This window comes from Mercurialis annua, linkage group LG7, assembly GCF_937616625.2.
Source record: "Mercurialis annua linkage group LG7, ddMerAnnu1.2, whole genome shotgun sequence".
Lineage (NCBI taxonomy): Eukaryota > Viridiplantae > Streptophyta > Magnoliopsida > Malpighiales > Euphorbiaceae > Mercurialis > Mercurialis annua.
Genome location: NC_065576.1, coordinates 45,778,502 through 45,797,539, shown reverse-complemented (window position 1 = coordinate 45,797,539; position 19,038 = coordinate 45,778,502). Strand labels below are relative to the sequence as shown.

The window sequence follows — 19,038 nt, the reverse complement described above, 5'->3', positions numbered from 1 at the left end:
AAATTATTTTAATATTAAAACTGGATAAATGCATGATTTATATTTAATTTTAAACTGGTATGATGTTAAAAAAAATTAAATAAAAAAATAGATAATGTACTATATTATTTAAGTATTATATAATAGTATATTAGATATATATATAAATAAAATCAAATGAAATCAATTAATTTTCTAAAACTTAAGAATACTTTTAGTTAAATATGTATTACTTTTTTCATCAATATAAAAAATTATTAAATACGAAAATGACACTTAAATCAATTTAATATCATTTTCTAGTTTACTAACATCAAAACATTGTCTTTGTGTTCGAAATTAAAATTTTCAACTCAGTTAAAAAAATTAAAAAAAAAACAATTCTACAGGCATTAGCAACAAAATTTGCCTTTAAATTTTTATATTTTTTGAAAATTTCAGATCTTAACTAACAATAAACGTACCATATATTTTGTTCAAAATTCATATTTTCGGTGCATCTTCATTTATTAAACGTATGCTAAAGTGAGATTTAAAATTTGAAGCAAATAGATTAAAAGAAATACAAAGTGATCAAATGAAAAACAAATAAAACACCTATAATCAAAAGAGAATGAAAAATAAACATATGTTCATAAAAACTGTAGATGATTATCTCAAAAAACAGCTCATCCTCATAAATCTTTGTATAATATGTATCAAAGAAGTTCAAATTCATCATAAACAAATTAAAAAATATTTTTTAAAAATAAAATCAATAATGAACCATACAAAATAAGATCTGAAAAATACAATCAAAATAATACTTTAATACACATCAATATCAAGTATATAGTTCATTTCACGTATATATTCGTTGATCGAATATGTCGATAATTAAGCTTGACTCAAAAATTTAAGAAAATTAAAAACCAAGTCTTAAATAGACTTAGTTATATGAAAGCAAATAAGAAACTGAGAAAGAAACCTTTAAAAATCACTACTAGAAATCTTCATATTTGCGACGGAAATTTGCGACGGATTGATAATCCGTCGCTAATTTTATATTTTCGCGACGGACTCTGCGACGGAATGCTTATCCGTTGCAAATTATCTTGAAAAGAATGGCGGGAAAGCTCCCGCCAAGTTCGCGACGGACTGTCCGTCGCAAAGCCGTCGCTTTTTTGGCGGGAGCTTTCCCGCCTTGTGTTTTGTTTAAGAAGTTTGCGACGGATGAATTTGTCCGTCGCGAATATTTATGTTGAATGAAACGAATCGTTTCATTCAACAGCTTTGCGACGGAAAAAAATCACCGTCGCAAACTTTCAAAACGTTTTGCGACGGAATTATGTTTCCGTCGCAAAATGTGCATCAATGAAACGGTTCGTTTCATTTAAAGCACATTTTGCGACGGAAACATAAGTCCGTCGCAAAACGTTTACCCTAATAAAAAACCGATTAGAACAAAACGCTCTCCATTTTTACAAAACAAAAGAAAAAATTGCCGTTCACTGTCGCCTGCGCCACGCCGTTCACTGTCGCCTGCACCACGCCGTTCACTGTCGCCACCACGCCGTTCCCTTTCTCAGCCGTTCACTGTCGCCACCACGCCGCCGACCGTTCCGTCCTCGCCACCACGCCGCCGTTCCCTCCTCTTCTCCGCCGTTTTCTTCAATTTTTCCAGCGGCATCCTCTTTCTCCGGCGCCGTCCTTCCCTTCCTCTCCGGCGTCCACCTGCTGCTTTAGGTAAGTTTTTTTTTATTAAATCAGTTAATTAATTTATATAGATTAATTATGTTAGTTTTAATTAGGTTAGTTTAGATTAGGTTAGTTTAGATTAAATTATAGTATATTTTTTATTTAATTTTCTGTTTTTATATTATTTAATAATTAATTTATATTTATGTTTTTAAATTATTTTATAATTAGGTTAATTTAATACAAATTATGTTGAATTCATTTTTAGTATTATTAAACTATTAAGTTAATTATTATATTAAAATTTAAGAAAATTAAGTTAAAAATGTTTAAGTTAATTATTATATTAATTATAAGTTAATTTAGTTTAAGGGTTAATTTTGTGTTTTAGGTTACTATGATTAATTTTATGTTTTAAAAATTATATTAGAATTAAGTTGAATTGTTATAATAAAATATATTAATTTTAATAAAATTCTATTGTTTTTTTAAAAAATTGTTTAATATTTGTTAGGTTAAATTAGATTAAAATTGTTAGCTAGATATTTCTAGGTTTAATTGTTTAATTAGTTTAATAAAGTTGCGTGTTAATATTTTTATTATTATTGGTTGATTAAATTAGATTAATTTAATGATTATATTATAAGTTTTTTAATTGTTAACAATTTGTTAGTTTGTTGTTTAATTTAATTAATTAATTGGATTAGATAATAATTTAAGCTAATCAATACTATTTCAATTATTTGCGATAAACTTGGTGGTTTTGTGTATTGTTATTTGCTTGCAGGACTTCCCTGAAAAATGGGTGATGCTCATTTTTAGGGGAAGTGCTGCCGATTTTTAATTAGAATTTGTTTTTATTAATACGTATTTTTTATAGCCCTTGATAGCCCGCGCACCGTGGTACCGATTGATCCGGACGTTTCACCTTTTCTTTGCGGTTCTGCCCTTCAACAAGTAGGTTTTATCGCTCAATTAATTTGATTTATTTTAGTTGGAATAGATTTTATTTACGATAATCAACCTAAATAAACCTCGATTTTATTCCCACCGAATAAAATCGTAAACCTAGCCGTAGAGTTCCCGTCCCGTGTGTTCAAGAGATTGAACGACACGGGATTGTACAGTTTGTACAGTTCGCAAAACTTGTGCTTCCGTAACTCGATCACGAAAAACCATATATGTCTAGTAGCGGTAGAAAAATATTCGGTTGTTTTCCAGCGTTTGTTCTCCGGGTGGATGTTTAGTATATGTTTTGTAACGCTTATTCCTCGAGGAATATATAATTAGCGTTACAACGCATATACTAAATATCGCACTAAAGGAGAACGACGCCGGAAGGCTGCCGAATATTTTTCTCCGTTGCTAGGCATATATCGTGGCCGAGTTACGGGGCGCCTGTTTTGCGAATGGGATAGGGCCCTACCTTTTCAGCAGTCAATTACATTGACTTTGCTTATCTCGAGTGAAAACCCCACCTCTAATTATCCGCGCTACAGAAATGGAGACAGACCGCAGTTGGATGTACAGGAGCCACACAAACGGGCTGCTAACCACAGGGTATAAGGAGCATGTGAAGGAGTTTGTCCGGTTTGCATTACGGCATCCGGCTTGTATGAGTGGGGTACAGATAAAATGCCCCTGCCCTAAGAGAGGTTGTCGAAATACAAGCTATCGGGATGTCGATGAGGTGGAATTCCATCTATTGAAGAATGGGTTCGTGAAAGGTTACCAAGTATGGGTTTTTCATGGCGAAGGGAGCGTTTTGAACCCCCCTCCCCTTTCACAGTTACCAGAGCAGGATGTTGAGTTCGACTATGAAGATGAGGGGCCAGGTGAGTTCAGTTCCGCTCAAAGAATGATTCTTGATGCGGCCGGTCCAGAAATAACGTTTCCTGAAGATGAGCTCCCGAATGCTGAAGCTCAAAAATTTTATGATATGATGCGTGCGGCTGAAGAAGACATATGGCCTGGGAATAGCAGACATTCTCCATTTTCTGCATCTGCTAAAGTGATGGAGATCAAGTGTCGACATAAGGGTTCGGTAGCTTTAGTTGACGACGTATGCGGATTGATACAGGAGCTGCTCCCGGAGGACAACAAGATGCCAACGAATTTTGCTAAGATTAAGAAGCTGGTCAAAGGTTTGGGGTTGCCGGTTGAGGTTATTGATTGTTGTTTCTATAACTGTATGATTTATTGGGGGGAGGACGCGGATCTAACGCACTGCAAAGTTTGTAATTATGTGCGGTGGAAACCTGTGACCCAAGGAAAATCCACAAAAAGAAAGGCTAACGTGCCATATAGTAAAATGTTCTATTTTCCAATAACTCCGAGGCTACAGAGGTTGTACGCTTCGAAAGCCACTGCTCGGCATATGACCTGGCACGCAGACCACGAGATGGAGGGTGATAAGATGTGCCACCCGTCCGACTCTCCGGCTTGGAAACGTTTTAGTGAACTGCATTCTGAGTTTGCCGATGAAGGGAGAAATATCAGATTAGGCTTATGCTCCGATGGGTTTCAGCCATTTACCAATTTTGGGCAGCAGTATTCCTCGTGGCCGGTCATTTTGACGCCGTACAATCTCCCCCCAGGCATGTGCATGAAGGATGAGTTTATGTTTTTAACGGTTTTGGTACCGGGGCCTAGAAACCCGAAACACCTAATGGATATCTTCCTACAGCCGCTGATTGCAGAGTTGAACCAACTGTGGGAATGTGGAGTCCAGACATATGACGTTCATAAGCGTCAGAATTTTCAACTAAAAGCGGCTCTTATGTGGACAATAAATGACTTTCCCGCTTATTCTATGTTGTCTGGTTGGAGCACTGCTGGTAGAAAAGCATGCCCGTACTGCATGGAAAACACTGATGCATTCACACTGGATAAAAGCGGTAAACAATCGTGGTTTGATTGCCATCGCAAGTTTTTGCCTCCGAATCACCAATTCCGTCGAAATGTTACTGATTTCCGTAAGGGGAAACGAGAGGTCGGCAAAAGGTTTGCAGGGGTGAGAACTGGAGATGAACTGTTAGCAGAGATTGATCGACTGGGGTTTAAGAAGGCATTTGAGCCTGGTGCAAAAGTTACTAATGCATTACTGTCAAAAGATCATGGGTGGAATAAAAAAAGTATCTTTTGGGATTTGCCTTATTGGAGAACGAATGTAATACGTCACAATCTCGATGTCATGCACATTGAGAAAAATGTCTTCGATAACATTTTTAATACCGTTCTCAATATCCCCGGGAAAACAAAAGACCATGCAAAATCTCGTGAAGAGTTGAACGACATCTGTGATCGGCCAGGGTTAGCTAAAGATCCGGCAACTGGGCGATTTCCAAAGGCAATGTATGCTTTGGATAGGGATTCAAAACGAGTTTTGCTTGAGTGGATTCAGAAAATAAAGTTTCCAGACGGGTACGCGTCAAACTTGTCTAGATGTGTTGATCTAAAGGGGTTGAAAATGCATGGAATGAAAAGTCATGACTGCCATGTTTTTATGCAACGACTTCTGCCAATCGCCCTTCGGGAGCTACTTCCAAAAAACGTGTGGGAGCCTCTAAAGTATACGAATAGGAAAACTTGTTGTCCACGTTCAATGATAAATATGGTCTCCAATTTTATTTGATAGATTTGAATATTGATAAACTTGATCTCCAAGTTTATAATTAAACTTGGATAGCAAGTTTGTAATTCCTTCCAATGTTTTCAATTTTTTGTAAACGAAAAGAGGTTAAGTCTTGTGATTTACAGTATGTAAAAATATATTAATTCAAATAGTTTTTTTATGTAAATGTATGAGACGATAAGAACTTTTGTAATAAATATTATGCTAATATAAATATAAAATAAAAAATTATAGAACTTAGGGTGCCCTTTTATAAAAAAATTATAACTAAATATTATCGGTTAAATAATTCAATTAGTAATAATTTGCAGTGTTATATATTATTGAACCGTGAAATGTATCGATTTCATAGATTTAAGTTAATAAAAATGAATCAAGATTAAAAAAAAATCTCAAGGAAAATTGATGTTTCTGTATCTATATTAAGTACTTCTTAAAATTATTAAAAATAGAATAAACAAACATTTTAAAATTTAATAGTAATTAACCAATAAAAATATATATAATATATCTTAGTGAATTTTCTTTTGTTTTTTACTTTAAAAAATGATTGTATTTGAAGTTTAAAATATAATACTCTTATCATTTAAAATTAATATTAAATTTATATTTTTTAATGTGGTTAACTATAGCAATTAATTAGGATTTGAAGGATTTTGCTTTTGTTATATTTCACATATGTAGGTAAAATCATTATTCAAAAAAAAATAGATTATAAAAGAGTGGGACCTGTGGACCCATCTGTGTACATAAATCAGCCACTCAGATGGTTTTATTGTAATTAATTTAGCAAAGTTGGCTTTTTATATTTAGCCATGGTTGGTATTCTTGTAATAAGGTAAGAAAGTAATGGTCATTTAATAGAAAAATATAAGAAATAGACTAAATTAGACATCCGAATTATTCTGCCTACAGAGGTTATCTTGATATTACTTCAAAAGATTTGGTTTTTTAGTAAAATGAACCCAAAATGAATAGTATTTTGGGTTCATCTTTATACTAGTTATATAGATTTTTTATGTCCCGAAAAAGACATCAAAGAGACTATATCTATTTTTAACATCTATTGTTTTTATAAAATATTTGATAAATAGAATTAAAAATTATTTTTGTAAAAAAGAAATATTTAATTAAAATCATTTTATATAAACATTACTCCCTCTATTTTTTTTAATTGTCGATTTAGCAAAAGTTGCACATATTAAGAAAGTGGGGTTTTTGTCTTAAATTACGGGAGTAAATACTCATATAACCTTATTATATAATAAATGCTTATATAAATTGAGTCATAGAGTCATTTATTAGGGAAAGGATAAATTTGGAAGATTATAGCTAATATTATCTTGAATTTCTAAAAAGACAACTATTGATGGAAAAATACATTTGCCTAAAGTGACAACTAAAAAAAATGGAGGGAGTAGTTAATATAACTACTGTGATTTAATAATTTTATATAATTTATGAACCATCTAAGAATATTTTAAAAAAATCTATGAATTAAAAAAATTAAACATTTTTGTCTAAATAATTAAATAAAATTAAACTAATTATTAGCTGTTGAAAAAATATTTAAATTAACATTTTACGTTCTTCAGTTTTAAAAGTTGATCGTCTTTACTAAATACATGTATTTCTAAGAAAAGAAAAGGCTAACATCTACACTAAAAAAATCAAATTAAATTTTTTTTTATCAAAGACTTATTATATATTAAAAAAAACGAGATTACAACTTAATTTTTCCAAATAAATCGTAGATTAAAATTACAAAAAAATGATAAACAATATGAAATCTTATAATCAGTTCATGTAAAAGGAACAAAATAGTAGTAGAAATTAAAATACACAAATGTTGCGGGTGTTATCTAACCAGAAAGAATTGGAGTACTGAGAATTCCTTAATACCAATTGCACTTTCATAACTTCCATTCATCTTTTGTTCCGCTATTAATATAATTCAAACAATAGAAATTTAATTCTTCAAGAACTTAAACATGAAAATTGAACAAACGCTAAAAAATCTTAAACGATTTAATAATATACAAAACACAAATTGTATATCAATAAGGCAATAAAAATCATACAAAATTCCAAATGACGGAGCAATTTCTTCAAAAAATAAGGAAAACAAAACAATGATTTCTGACTAGAGCCGAAAATTATCGACTCATGCGCTCAAAACTGATCAAAATCAACTCTCTCTCTCTCGGAGAGAGAAACTTTTACCGTCTACCTCACCAACTAACAAGTACACATCTAAATAATTTTACTTGATAGTGTCCTACAAATGATGTAAATATATTATATTTTCAAAATATAAAGAGTTATTGATAATAATTTTAAACAAAATATATTATATAACTAAAAATTAATTTATATATTTACTATTATATATCTAAACTTCATCATTTTACTTACATATTTAATTTTTTCTTATATATATAACTTACCACTTTTATTATCGATATACGCCTCTTGTCCGCCTTTTGAAAAATTCCTGACTTCGCCCCTAATTTTAACCATCAAATGACTACTCTTCGAGTCTTCCATGAGCAGTTGTCAATTAAATCTAATCCCTAACTTACTTTCATCTCAAACTTTGCTAAAATTTAAATTTTTATTAAAATACATTTCTTCCTCATTTTTAAATTTTGCAAATGGTAAAAACAACACTCCCTATAAATATAATGGCTACTTACTAGTACGATTGAATAAAAATAAAGAAAAGTGTGAAACATAAAGTACAAAGCATGTAAAATCTATGAAAGTAATCTCGTCCTTTAGCAATGATTATCAACTAAATGTTTTCTCAATTCTGTCTAACAAAAAGTACATCACTAAGGCCCTTCAATTCTACAGCTGGATACGTGTTTAATGAAATATATGTTTGAGGGGAAATTCTTACCTTTTTTTTATATAAATAAAAGACAAATTATTAAAAGGGAAATTCTTACCTAGTCCCCTATCCAATGAAGTGTTAGAAAACTTAACACAATTTTCTCTCTTCTTATTATTTTTTTCTTTTTTCACATTTTTCTAACACCTCATTGGATAGGTCCATGAATTTTTCATGAACCGGGTCTAGGTAAGAACTTCCCATATTTTAATACGGAATTCAAAATTGGTTTTGTAGAAAAGTTATTGAACAAAGGATTATTTTATCCCCTCAACTTGCATGAAATATTAAAAAAGTTTAAAGCTGGAAAATCAGATTACTTATACCCTAAATTTGTCAAAACCGGTTCAAAAACATTTCTATACTGACGTGACACCTTAATTGGAGAGTGGATTTATAATTAATTATAATTTACTCTAATTAATTATAATTAAATACTAATTATTTACAATTATACTCTAATTAACTAGGAGTCCTTTTGAACTTTTTTTAAAAAAGTTTAATTTTTTTCATTTGTCTCTTCCAAGTACTTCTAATGGGTTTTTTCGTCTTTTCCGGTCGCTTTCCAGTTCGTCTCTTCCATTCGCGTTGTAGATTTTTCGACATTGTTTTTAGATTTTCTTGTAGTTTTTTAGGTTTTTTTGTGATAATTTAAACATTTTGCAAATAAATTATTGTAGATATATGATTTTTTTTATTTATAAAATTGTTCTACTATTCATATTATTATTATTATTAATATTATTAATATTATTATTATTATTATTATTATGTCTTCTCTTATTTATAAATTTGTTTATTTATTTTAATGCTACTGATTTTGTAAAGAACGAATTGATTTATGGTGTATTTGCAGTGTTTTTCTAATATATGTACGTTATAGTGTATTTCTGGTGTTTTCGGTGTATCTATGTTTTTTGTGTTTATGCCGTTTTTCTAGTATATGTATGGTGCATTTGCAGTGTTTTTATGGTGGTATACACCATAAAAACATTACAAAATTACCATAAATACACTATATACACTCTTTTAACACTATAAAAACATCATAGTTACACTAAAAATCACGATAAATATACTATAATACACCATAATTACATTAAAAACACGATAAAAAATTTTAAAAATACCAAAAACAATTATGAAAAAAGAAAATAAATAATTAAAAAGTGAAAAAAGATATTTGTAAAATTTAGAAAAAGGGTATTTTTCGTAAAAAAAAAACTTAAAAAAGTAAATACAGAAAAAGAACAATATAAAATTATAAATAAAATAGAAAATATTCTAGTATAGAAAATTTCCTTTATAAAATAATTATGTCGTCAAATGTACGTTTATGATTATTTTATTTATAAAAAAAAATATTAGTTTATATTTATTACTATCGGATGAGTCATAATGACGTTTATTTAATAGTAAAATGGATAAACTAGAATTGTTTTGTGTTACATTTTATAAAAGAAAGATATTTCTCTCTCTAAAATTTGGTGCTCTCACTTCTCTTCATCTTTTTAAGGGTGGGAGAAGATGATTTTTCCGGTTAGCCGGAAAATCATATTCTCCCCACCCATATTACTAGTTTTTCTAGATTTACTTGTCTAACTCAATAAATCTAAAAATAAAATTCTAATTTTTGCTTGATTTGGGTCTTGTTTCTTGCTTGTTAAAAATAAAATTTAAGCCTTTTTTTCCTTTGTTTATTGTCACGACCCAAAATAATGAGCCGCGACCGGCGCTAGGGAATGGGAGTGGTAGCTCCGAAACCCGTAGCAAGCCTAAAATCCTGTGTAAATTTTTCGCAAATCAAATCATTTTTCATTTATAAAAAAAACACGTGACCCCATTTTACAAAAATATCAGAGTTAAAATCCGCTAGATAAATACATAGACAAAAACATCTAGACTACTGCGGACCGCTAGAATGAAAACCTTTTTTTACTTCTTGTGCAAATGACTTCCGAGAATTAAAACTTCGGAAGCTTAACTCTTCAAATCATATCATACCATCCTTGAAAAAAATGGGAGGAGCAACATGGTCAGTATAAAACTGAGTGAGTTCACCAAATTACACGCAATATCACATAAAGGGTTAAAATCCATTGAAAATCCATTTTATATATCAAAAATAATCTTTTGACATCATATTGCGTATCTTCTTTACTTTCCTTCATAACTCTTTGTTTATTTCATAAACTTATAGTTTATAAGTATTTGTCGTCCTTGATTTCTTATTATGATATTGATATTTTTCTTTCTCGTTTTGTTGCATTAGTTTTCGACTGAATCTTAAATCTAAGTTTATATTATCATGATTCTAAGTCGAACTAAATCATTGGCAAGTCTCTTGTGACTTGATCCTTATGGTTGGGTCCCGAGATAGTTCAACCGAGTTACCCATAACCATATGGTACAGTCCCGAGATAATTCAACCGAGTTACTTGTACCATTTCTCAATCCCAAACGATCGATAGGAGTCCCGAGATAATTCAACCGAGTTACTCCTTAGACACGGGTCCCGAGATAGTTCAACCGAGTTACCTTCGTGTCTGCATTCGGACTCTGCACCCTGCAGGTCTTTTGAACTTAACTGTCGATTCATATAATTTCTATTGACATTTAATAGGAGTGCTTGTTCACATTGTGCCTCGATCTTATTTCGTATTGATTCTCGATGTATCGCACTTACTTTTTATTATGTATAAGTTCCGAGGATTATCATCGAGAATGGATGAGATACAGGTCCCGGGATAATTCTACCGAGTTCAACCTTGTATCTCAGTTCTTATTATTTTGTGTACCATAGTACAATTCTCATTTTACGTTTTTTGTATTTTTCGTTATGTTGTATTGATCCTTTATGGACCATGGCATGCACATTACAATCTACAAGCATACATCTATAACACACGCACGTATGGGTATTTATTATGTTTGATAGTACATATCGGAATGTACTATATTTCCTTATTCATATTTGATCTGATACTTGTATATTATTCGATATTCGATTTATTAGTACATATAGAAATGTACTGTACTTTTCTTATTTGTATTTGGTTCAATTCACGTTATTTTACTTTACCCATCCCCGGTACCTTAACATTTATGTTATTATCAAATTAACACATTACGATAAAACATCATTTTCAAAACATACATACGTATACAATTTAAAAACAAACTTTTCAAATATATAAATATTCATATAGCTTTTCGTATTAAAATACGTAGCTTTATGAATATTAGCGAGTAATTTAAAGTGTACTCACCACTTGCTATCCAAATTCTTCAAATAAACACGAAGACATCTCGATCCGTTCCCATCGAGCCTTGTCGATAGTCGCTTCGTCGAGTCTACGCAAATTCAATAACGCTACGAATTAATAACAAATCTAATTACGATTACGCATCTAAAACTAGTTCGATCAACCTATTTCGGTCATTAAAACCGCTTATCTAAAATAGGTTGACCCCTGAACGAAATCGACATTCTTAAAGTTTAAAACGTCGCCTACAACTTTCGTTTAGGTCTCGGACCATAAAACGCACCCGGAGGTGTCGAAAACAAGTTTCGAAGTTAATACTTTGGGCTGTCCAGAAAATGCAGGACAGCTCTGCGCGACGTAATGTCCTGTCTTAAACGAGCAGTTTAGAGGTAGATTTAGGAAAAACTTAAAACTAAACAATTATAGCTAACATCTCAAATTTTCCATAACAACAAACGGAATGTGATTTGGACTTATACAGCTCGAGATATTGCCCTCGCAATATGGCTGTTTTGCAGGACATTTTCTGCAAAAACGTCAATTATCGTTCATGCATTCGGATCACAACTTTTATGCATCGTAGCTAACCTATCAATACCAACATCTAACCTCAACATAATCCAGCCCCTTACACATACCTATACCAATCACCCATCAAAGCATAATATAGTTCAATCTCATATGAACATGACTTGCTTACCTAGACCAAATCATCATTTCACTTTCAATTAAAGTTTAACAACCAAACTTTATTTCAATTCAGCTCTAATCAACCCAAATTCCATGCTTATAACCATCAACACACATATATCAATGATCTTCAGCCCATGGCCGGAACCTTAAGCAACATTTCATACAAAAAATTCAATCCATAACAACACAATTTCTTACAATCAATTCATCAAACACCTAGAGCTCATGTTTATTACCTAATTCATATGCTTAAGCATCACACAAATACATCAATCAAAAGCCAAGAAATTTCAGAATTTTCTCACCTTGATGATGTCTCTATTGCCGTAGGTTTAAAGCTCCAATTTCATCATCCATAACCTTCATTACAAGCTTACAATTACACTACAACAATCAAACAACCAAAACCCCAATTAAATCTCTAAATTAGCTCATGAACCCTAATCAAGAACAACTCTCACACTCATTATAATCAATTCAATTCTCAGCCATAATCACTACAACTAATCAATTATATAGCATAAACATCAAGTCTTAGTTAATCAAGCATCATCACCATCAAACTTGCAAAACCCGAAATATAACTCTGAAACCCTGACCAAAATTCGAGCTCCTTACCTTAAATTGATGCCATAGAGTTGTAGATAATCACTTCCTCGTTCCGTGACCGCAAGAATCGCTCAATTTCGTTGAGAAACGAAAAAGATATGAAGATTTGAAATTTTGGAGAATTTGGAAATGAAGAGCTACGGATTTCACCTTTGGTTTGCTGCAATTTTGTGTTTAAATGAATGATTATTCATTCATAAAAGATGATAATAAGTGGGTAAAAAGTCCACTTAGATCCTTGAAGTTGTCACCTCCTTTCTCTTCACTTTCTAGCTTATCTTTCGTACAATTTAGTGCACTAATCTTTTAATCATTCGATTCTCGATAAGTTCCGTACTATTTATTTCCCAAATAAATAACATTAGTCTCATATCTTTTAATATCACTTTCCAATAATATATTTTGGCAATTTTGGCCAAAAACGCTCAAATTTCCATTTTGAGCTAACTTGCACTATTTCTCACTTTTTCGTCCAATTTTCATTTTATTGACCATTGATAACAACTTTATCGATATTATTTTCTTATCTTGAGAAAATAGAGTAAAACACAACTTCCTCCGGAAGTTTGTGGTTAAAAGTCCACTTTAGTTCTTAAAGTGGCTAATTTACATTTTACCTCAACTTCTCTATTAACTGACATGCTTAACTAAACAATGTCTGAAAGTTATGAAACTTTTTCCATAATTTCTAAAAATTATTTCACGGATCTTGGCATGAAAATTATTAGCTCGGGCTTTCCAACTTATTTTATTTTATTCCCTTTAGTCCCGATTAAATCCAATTGATCGCATAATAATTTTCAATTAAATTTATTATTTTACGATAATTCCAATAGACCCGCTTCGGTCTAAGTCCTTATTATCCAGTCTTAATCTGATAGTCTCATTCTTAATCCTTACGATTATGCCTCGTGGCGCTACACGTAATACCTCAAAAATTTAGGTTATTACAATCTTCCCCCCTTATAAAAATTCGTCCTCGAATTTTCATAATCTTCTAATATCACTTAACCAATCCTTGTTCAAACCTTATCATTCACTTCCTTCCACACTTCCGCTGCGATACTCTGATTAGTTATTCACTAACTGTTGACTTTACAATTAGGTTTATACGGTCATCTCGATATACTTATCGAGTAAATTATTATGCTAACAATCCTAACCATCTTATTATTGCTTGATTCATAATCATTATGAATCAATCCCTTCTTCTTCGATCGACTACAATAATATCTTCTTGCACGTGGATTCACGTCTCTTTTGTAATGTCACGACCCAATTTCGTGGATCGCGACCGGCACTAGGGTATGGGTATGGTCGTACCAAAACCCGTAGCAAGCCTCGCGGAAAACCATATAATCAAAATAAACCTGCAAGAAAACCAATGCTCGGGGGCAACCGAGACTCCAACCTAAGTCTAACAATTTATATAACAATTCTATTACAACCAATTGATAATATTCTGAAACTAGAAACATGCCTCATAAATCAATAATCCAATGTAACATGTCAACGTATAAATAACATAACAGTCGTACCACAACGACAAACCAAAGTATAATAATAAAGACAACTAGCTCTACTGCGGTCTAAGAAGTGAAACAGTTGACTAGTCTGAAAATATAAAAAGACCTCCGAGGAACCAAAAGATCGGAGATGACCAACGCTCTCAAAATCATAAACCTGGAAAAGTTTGGAAAGCAACGGGGTCAGATATACTGAGATGAGTTCATAATGTTATTTACATTTATTAAGATTAAAACCTCAAAACAAATCCTTTTATACTAATATATTTATATTTGATTATGGAAGACAGTATTGAAATGAAATCCCAAAGTAGGTGTGACGTATCATCACCAAATCCCAAAGTAGACGGGAACAAATCCTCGTCGATCCCAAAGTAGGCTAGACATTAGTCTGCCGATCCCAAAGTACTTACCGGTGCACACAGTCTCGATACAAGCCTATCGAGTAGCTCGTTTCAATCCAGATCCATAATCCTTAAAACAGTTCACAACATTTGATATACTAAAATAATTTGCGGTACTTAATAAAGCGGTAAATAACACTATCAACTCACTGCTTGCGTATCCACGTGAATATCTTGGCAAACAGCTAACCCTGAGCGGACTCCGAAGCACGAACAGACGACGGGTCTAAAACAAGGTATAAGTTAAAATCCATTCAACCCCTAACTCTAAGATTACTAGACACCACATAGGACTAGTATCTCAACACAACCAAACACAACCAAAGTAATCAAACATAACCAACGTATTATCATAACCAAAGTATACCATATAACAAGTTAGGCAAATTAAGCTTAGGTGAGTTCTTATCTTTAAAACAAAACCAAAGTCCTTTCATAGCTTAAATACTTTATTTAAAATAAAGAGATTTCCCAAAGTAGTGTGTTAGCCTCAACTGCAGTATAGCTCAACAACACATGTCGGAAGACCACGTCTAACCCGACCCATCCATAAACCAAAGTTTAAAACCAAAGTCTTAAATAAATCCTTAAATGAAACCAAAGTATTTTTAAATAAGAACTCATACCTAACTTAATCCTACCACGAACACCAAAGTAACAAATCAATTACCTTGCCAACACTTGACAAGTACACCCAAAGTATAATCAAATATGTCACCTTAAATAGAATTAAAATGATTCAACAATTAACAAGTATCAACTTGAGAATAAAATCACTCAATCAAAACCTTACATAACGTATAACACCTTATATGCCTCATATTGTTTAAACAAGTTAATCCACAACCTAAGATAATAATAACATCCTTGAAATAAGTTCAAACCATTTTATAAACAAAGTTTCCCGTTCTTTAAAACAAGATCAAACCACCCTAAGTAGGCATTTAACAAAGCCACAATCTTTGATTAAAATTAATATTAAGGCAAAGCACTCAAATAATCAAATTTGGCAATTTGCCGAAAATTGCCTAAACTAGCCAAACGATTCAAAACCAACAATCGATGAACCAAAGTATGTTACTACTGATTTAAAAACATCAAAACATCATATAGAAAATATTAGATCAGTAGGTATAGCATTTGAAAACAAATTTGCAATCGTAGCGTTTAACTTTCGTAAAAATGTCAATTTCGCAAATCGTAGAGATTTTTACAACATAGATCAAACCCAAATCTCACTTCAAGATCCTAACTCATAAGATCATTAGCTATTGTAGTATAACCACATAATATCCCAAATAACTCAGATTCAACACTTTAACAAATCACTAAACGAATCAATTTCATACAAACCTAGAATTAGCCAATTCGTTGTTTAAATCATGCAAATCCAATTCCAATCATGATACATCATATTATAATCATATTAAACTCCATTTAAAACATAATATTCAAATCATAAATCTCAGACCATTAATCATAAAGTTCCAAACTCCAAAACACCCTAAAACATGCAATTCTACGCAAAACACAAGACAACGATTCACCAATACATAAGAGATGGAAATAATTACCTTAGAATGGAGAATAACAAGATTATATAAGTATTAAACCCTAGGTAAGGGTCTGGACCAGAAGCAACAAGAGTCACAATCACACCAACGAAGAACACCACAAGCAAAACGCGTAGAAATCGCAAAACGGATAAACAATCACCAATCAATTGTTAAAAACCATCAAGGATCATAAAGGAATGATAAAAATAGGGTTTATCTGAGTGTAGGGTCGCATTAGGTCTGATAGGATGAAAAAGGGCTGAAAGAATCGAGTTAAGGAGCTATTTATAACAAAACAGCGAACCCTACAGTGCCGCGTCGCGCCCGAGATGACTGAATCGCGCCCGTGATGGTGTATCACGACCGTGATGCTCCTGTCACGCCCGTGATACACCCCCTGCTTCCAAAATTATTGATTTTCTGGGCCTTAAGCCCAAGGTCGATCCACACGGCCCGAACCACACTCAAAACAAGCCCAAACATCGAAATAACTATTGTGCAACCTAAACCAAAGTTCCAAGGAACTAAACCACCAAACATTAACCCAAAACACATTGAAAAACTCATCGTAACAAGCCGAAAAAATACGGGGTGTTACATTCTCTCCAACTTAAAAACAAAATCGTCCTCGATTTTAATACAAAGCACAAAACACAATATACGCGCACAAAGCAACCAAAGTAGAACATATAACACAAATCCAAAGTACTAAAATAGCATCGAACATTCGAAGCAGCGCTAAACCCCACGTACCTCAAGGAATAAAAGATAACGATTGCACATAATGGACTTCGTCCCCTACGTATACTCCCCAACTATATAACCGAATAAAGCTCAAACCATAGGCATTCCTCCACTCATCAACCTACGCACTTGCATAACCACAACTCGACACGTTGTACCTCGAATGATAACTCAAATCACCGCTTACATAAAACAACAACTCAAATTTCCACACCACGTATGCGCAAAATTATAAATTCAACAGTTCAATACTCCAACTATTACTTGATTAAACAAAATATAAACCTCCAAGATTATTCAACTATAAACATTAAACATGCTCACAAGGAAGGTTACTAAACTCGTTCGAGTTCTGACAGCAATCAAGACAACCTTGACAAGGTGCAAGGACAAGCCCGAAACTCATATCGCAATTCTTACAATACCAAAATCTAACACTTCAAATGAAAACCTCGAAATCCCCATTAATAACATCATGCAATCCTCGCCACCTACTTAACATCTCTACGCCTATTATCCCATATCAAAGATATAAATAACTCGTTATATCAAATGAACGGTCTAGTACAAAATTAACTAGATAAGGTTCTCGCCAATATAAATCAGCCAACTTTAAAATATCATGAAATTCGAGTTGTACACACGACAAGGACTAAGCTCGACAAGACCATCAACCTTAACGAATCAATAAACACATACTCACATACTGATATTCCAAAGAATAAATCACTTTAACCTATGATAACGAATCTCCAAGTTACATACAAACCGACTAATTCAGAAAGATCCTTCCACTCATACAATAAGAAAACATACAGCCCGAAGTTACCCAAAGTAACTAACACCAACATACATACAAATATTTTTTTTTATACGAGTATACCAAAACATTATACAAAAACGAATATGTAAAAACAAACTTCCTTTAAAATCACGGCGTAAACACACACGTCGAGCATAACCAAATCCCTTAATCTAATAACCTCAATTCATAAATCGTAAGCTAACACAAAGGCCTTCCAAACCGACCTCAAAATCCTATCATACTTATTATAATAATAACTCGAGTGCAATGTTATATTCATTCTTACTCCCTACCAAGTACAAAATTTGTTATACAACAAACCAATCACTCATAGCATAATCATCCTCAATTCACCACCATCATCACAGAGTATTTTGTCTAGCTACCCTTCAGTAACAGTTTCAAAATCATTTGAAATCCAACCTTATAAATATATTTATCCCAAAGTGACTCGCGAGTTCGTTTCAAAACATTTTTCTCAAAAATTCTTTATTCCCGAAATCCATTTTACATAATTGTGCGCCAGGGTGATGACACCTTTCATCCCCAAATAGTTGCATCCAACTCTAACCATTTCAATGCACGTGATGCATGTACTATTATGCATGTACAAATTACTTATTTTCTTATTATTTAGTGAACATACTTAGTGCTCAATGAAATCCCCTATTCGTGACATACAAAAATGCATGTTCATGATATGTCTGGGCACAATTACGTGATAAAAACATTTCAAATACTTTCAATAAGTTTCATTTGAAATCAGTTTATTAATAAAACATTTGCTAGACGTTTCACTCTGTGAGATGTGCACTCGATAACCTCAAAAACATTTCTCAATCCTTACTTGCAATCTACCAAATCATGTGATACTAACATAACAATTCAAACCGATAACTACTATAAAATCTCTTATGCGACAAAAAACTTTCACTAAGCTTAAACTTAACTCAAGGAAAAACAATATATCACCTACGTTTCTACAAAACAAACCACCAGTTCCCGCATCGCATCATCCAATCTGGATGAAAAACGCCAGTGTATTAATACACCGATCTATCTCTTCGAATAAGAATTTCCAACATCTTTGTCCAAGATAATCAAAAACCACCAAAGAAACACTTTCTTCATCTTACTCATATCGAAACACCAAAATCTCAAATCCACAAAATAACACACCAAACCCAGCATAATCCAAAACCGAAACTAAAGCAATACAGGGTCTAAATGAAGGTCCTACTCATAAAATAAA

General features: G+C 32.4%; 1 protein-coding gene and 1 long non-coding RNA gene across 2 annotated transcripts; one reads left to right on the top strand and one right to left on the bottom strand.

Annotated features, from left to right (window-relative positions):
* The first annotated feature begins 960 nt into the window (after positions 1 to 960).
* Positions 961 to 5,290, top strand: LOC126657257 (uncharacterized). The gene is made up of 2 exons (XM_050351923.2): positions 961 to 1,704; positions 2,537 to 5,290. The coding sequence occupies exon 2, from the start codon at positions 3,158 to 3,160 to the stop codon at positions 5,288 to 5,290; it is 2,133 nt and encodes a 710-aa protein (XP_050207880.1). The 5' UTR covers positions 961 to 1,704; positions 2,537 to 3,157.
* Positions 5,291 to 9,887: 4,597 nt separating this feature from the next.
* Positions 9,888 to 12,939, bottom strand: LOC126657781 (uncharacterized). Its single transcript, XR_007633418.2, has 3 exons — positions 12,761 to 12,939; positions 12,448 to 12,526; positions 9,888 to 11,537 (listed from the first exon to the last, which is right to left on the bottom strand). It is a non-coding gene; the product is annotated as an uncharacterized LOC126657781 (long non-coding RNA).
* Between the last annotated feature and the right edge of the window lie 6,099 nt (positions 12,940 to 19,038).

Excerpts from the sequence above, each read along its gene's own strand:
- LOC126657257 (XM_050351923.2), top strand. The coding sequence starts at position 3,158 with ATGGAGACAGACCGCAGTTGGATGTACAGGAGCCACACAAACGGGCTG.